At 39.0% G+C, this 2,568-nt stretch overlaps 1 protein-coding gene across 1 annotated transcript in view; it reads left to right on the forward strand.

Annotated features, from left to right (window-relative positions):
* The window catches only part of ctc1 (CTS telomere maintenance complex component 1), a 13,650-nt gene that overhangs the window by 5,412 nt on the left and 5,670 nt on the right, over positions 1-2,568 (forward strand). The window contains exons 8-10 of the mRNA XM_016541181.1: positions 1,319-1,622; positions 2,084-2,173; positions 2,368-2,496. Coding sequence (XP_016396667.1) covers positions 1,319-1,622; positions 2,084-2,173; positions 2,368-2,496 — 523 coding nt within the window. The remainder of the gene's footprint in view (positions 1-1,318; positions 1,623-2,083; positions 2,174-2,367; positions 2,497-2,568) is intronic.

The raw sequence follows: 2,568 nt of genomic DNA on the forward strand, positions 1-2,568 counted from the left end.
ATCTGATCTGATCATTACATCTGATCTATTATCACATCTGATCTGTTATCAGATCTGATCTGATCATTACATCTGATCTATCACGTATGATCTAAAATCACATCTCATCTGTTACCACATGTGATCTGTTAATACACGTCTGATCTATAATCACATCTGATCTATTAATACACCGTCCTATCTATTATTACATCAGATCTTTTATTACATCTGATCTATTCATTACATCTGATTTATTTTCACATCTGATCTGTTATTTTGTTTTGAACTGATCATTTGTGCATCTGATCTATTAGTACTCACCTGATCTGTTTAATATGTCTGATATGTTAAACTCATCTGATCTGTGCTGAAATGATCAGTTGTATATGTCTGATCTGTTTTATTCTCCTGCAGAAGTGAATCCTGCAGTACTTCTTGTGTCTGTATGGTTTGTTGATTGTTGTGTTTGTCGTTCAGTGGCGTTGCCGACGGTCAGTAATCTGGAGCTGCATGACATCACTCACAGTAGCATGCGTGCGCGCTGGCGGGAGGCAGAGGGGGCTTCTGGGTACATGATCCTGTACGCGCCTTTGACGGAGGGTGACCCCGCGGACGAGAAGGAACACACACACACACACACACACACACACACTACAGGTACAAACACACATGTATGAGTGCATATATTAAGAAATATACTGTATATTGTCAATGAGCACATATAATACAATTATAATCACATGTTCATTATGGTAATTGCAACATATTAAGAGATTTAATTGGATTAAAATAAGTACACATAATTTCAGGAAAAAATCAAACATTTCCTAGAGCCCTGTTATTGTAAAAATGTTAATACATTGTTAAAGTATTATGAATTCAATTAATTAGGCATGCATTTTGATAATTCAAATTTAATTAAACACTGAAAAAATTGAATTTGTGAAAACATTTAACTTAAAAAGATATTTAATAGGACCTAAATTCAACCGTAAATTTGTCACTTAAAAAAAAAAACAATTAAAATTTTATCCAAAAAAAATTGATGTTGGAAAAAATATAATGCAATTTGGGAAAAAACTAAATGGATTTCATAGGGTCCTAAAAATTTTATTTTTGTTAAATTGTATAAGTTTTATGATTTTAAATAATTTGATTGAATTATTTAATTTCAGTTAAACATTTTAATGACTATAATTGAATGTAAACATTTAAACGGAATTCAGAAAAATTCAACCTGAAAAAAAAAAAAACAGAATTTGGGGAAAAAAATAAAACTTCTGTTAAAGGAACCTGACAGATCTTTATACAGGTGTGTGTGTGTGTGTGTTTGCAGGGTTTATCTTCAGCTGTGTGTGGATGATCTGACCATCATCAGTCCGTCTGCTGCCATGAGCCGCTGTCTGATGGAGGACAGACAGACAGACCGAGAGAGTGCTAAGAGACCCAGAGCGCCTGAGCGACCTCTGACCCCTGCGGCGTGCGTGAGTTTGCTGCTCAGACTGGAGTCCAAGCAGGGCGTGACGCTGCAGAACGGCTTCGTCTGCAGAGCCGTGTGTCTGGGAGATGCTCAGCGCTGGAGCCACGACCCCAAAAACCACCGGACGCAGGAGCGCGAGCAACACCGAGACACTCAGAAGGTCAGCAGCACACCATCAAACACCTGAGACGCCACTGAGAGTCCAGCTGGCATCTTTAGAACATGTGTGACCCTGGAGCATAAGCAGCACAGGTATATTTGTAGCAATAGCCAACAATACATTGTATGGGTCAAAATTATAGATTTTTCGTTTACGCCAAAAATCATTAAGTAAATTAAGTAAAGATCATGTTCCATGAGGTTCTATTAATGTTTTATTATATTTATAATTTATTAAGGTTTTATTTATTTGTTAATTGTTATTTTCGCTATTATTATTATTATTATGTAAAGGTAAATAGCAAGCAAGCTAAATTTAGATAATATGGTCTTTGGAGACTCTTTAGAGTATTACAGACCTGATAACAGATCATTAGCTGAGAGTAACAGCAGAAAGTATGAGTCAGTCTGTAGTTTAGAAGAGGCTGATGGGATTGAAATGTGAATCTGTGTTTTTTGCAGATTGAGCTGCACTTCATGGGTTTGTGTGTTCGCTGGTTCCCCGTCCTTCATCCTGGATGTGTGTACAGATTAATCGCACGCAACACTGAGGTACCACACACACACACACACACACACACACACACACCGCTTCATCGTCTCCCAAAGTCTGATGTCTGACTATCAGCATAAAGTCTGTTTACTCTGAGCAAGAACCGCCTACTTTGACAGGAAGAGACCTTCTGTGACTGACAGGTACAGCTGTCAATCACAGTTCTGTCTTTTAACATCTGTCTCTCTCTCAGGATGTGAGTGTGTTAAAAGCCAAGGGGGTTTCAGCGAGGGGCGGAGTCACACAGCTCAGTAGCCCCGCCCTCCTGCTGCAACCGCAGTGGCGCATTCACACGATCACTGAAGAGCTGCCAGACACACAGGTACACACACTCACTCACTCACTCACACTCACACGCACTCGCACACACACACGCTCTCTCACACACACACAC

Source organism: Sinocyclocheilus rhinocerous, unplaced genomic scaffold (assembly GCF_001515625.1).
Source record: "Sinocyclocheilus rhinocerous isolate Xijiao unplaced genomic scaffold, SAMN03320098_v1.1 scaffold3991, whole genome shotgun sequence".
Classification (NCBI taxonomy): Eukaryota; Metazoa; Chordata; class Actinopteri; order Cypriniformes; family Cyprinidae; genus Sinocyclocheilus; species Sinocyclocheilus rhinocerous.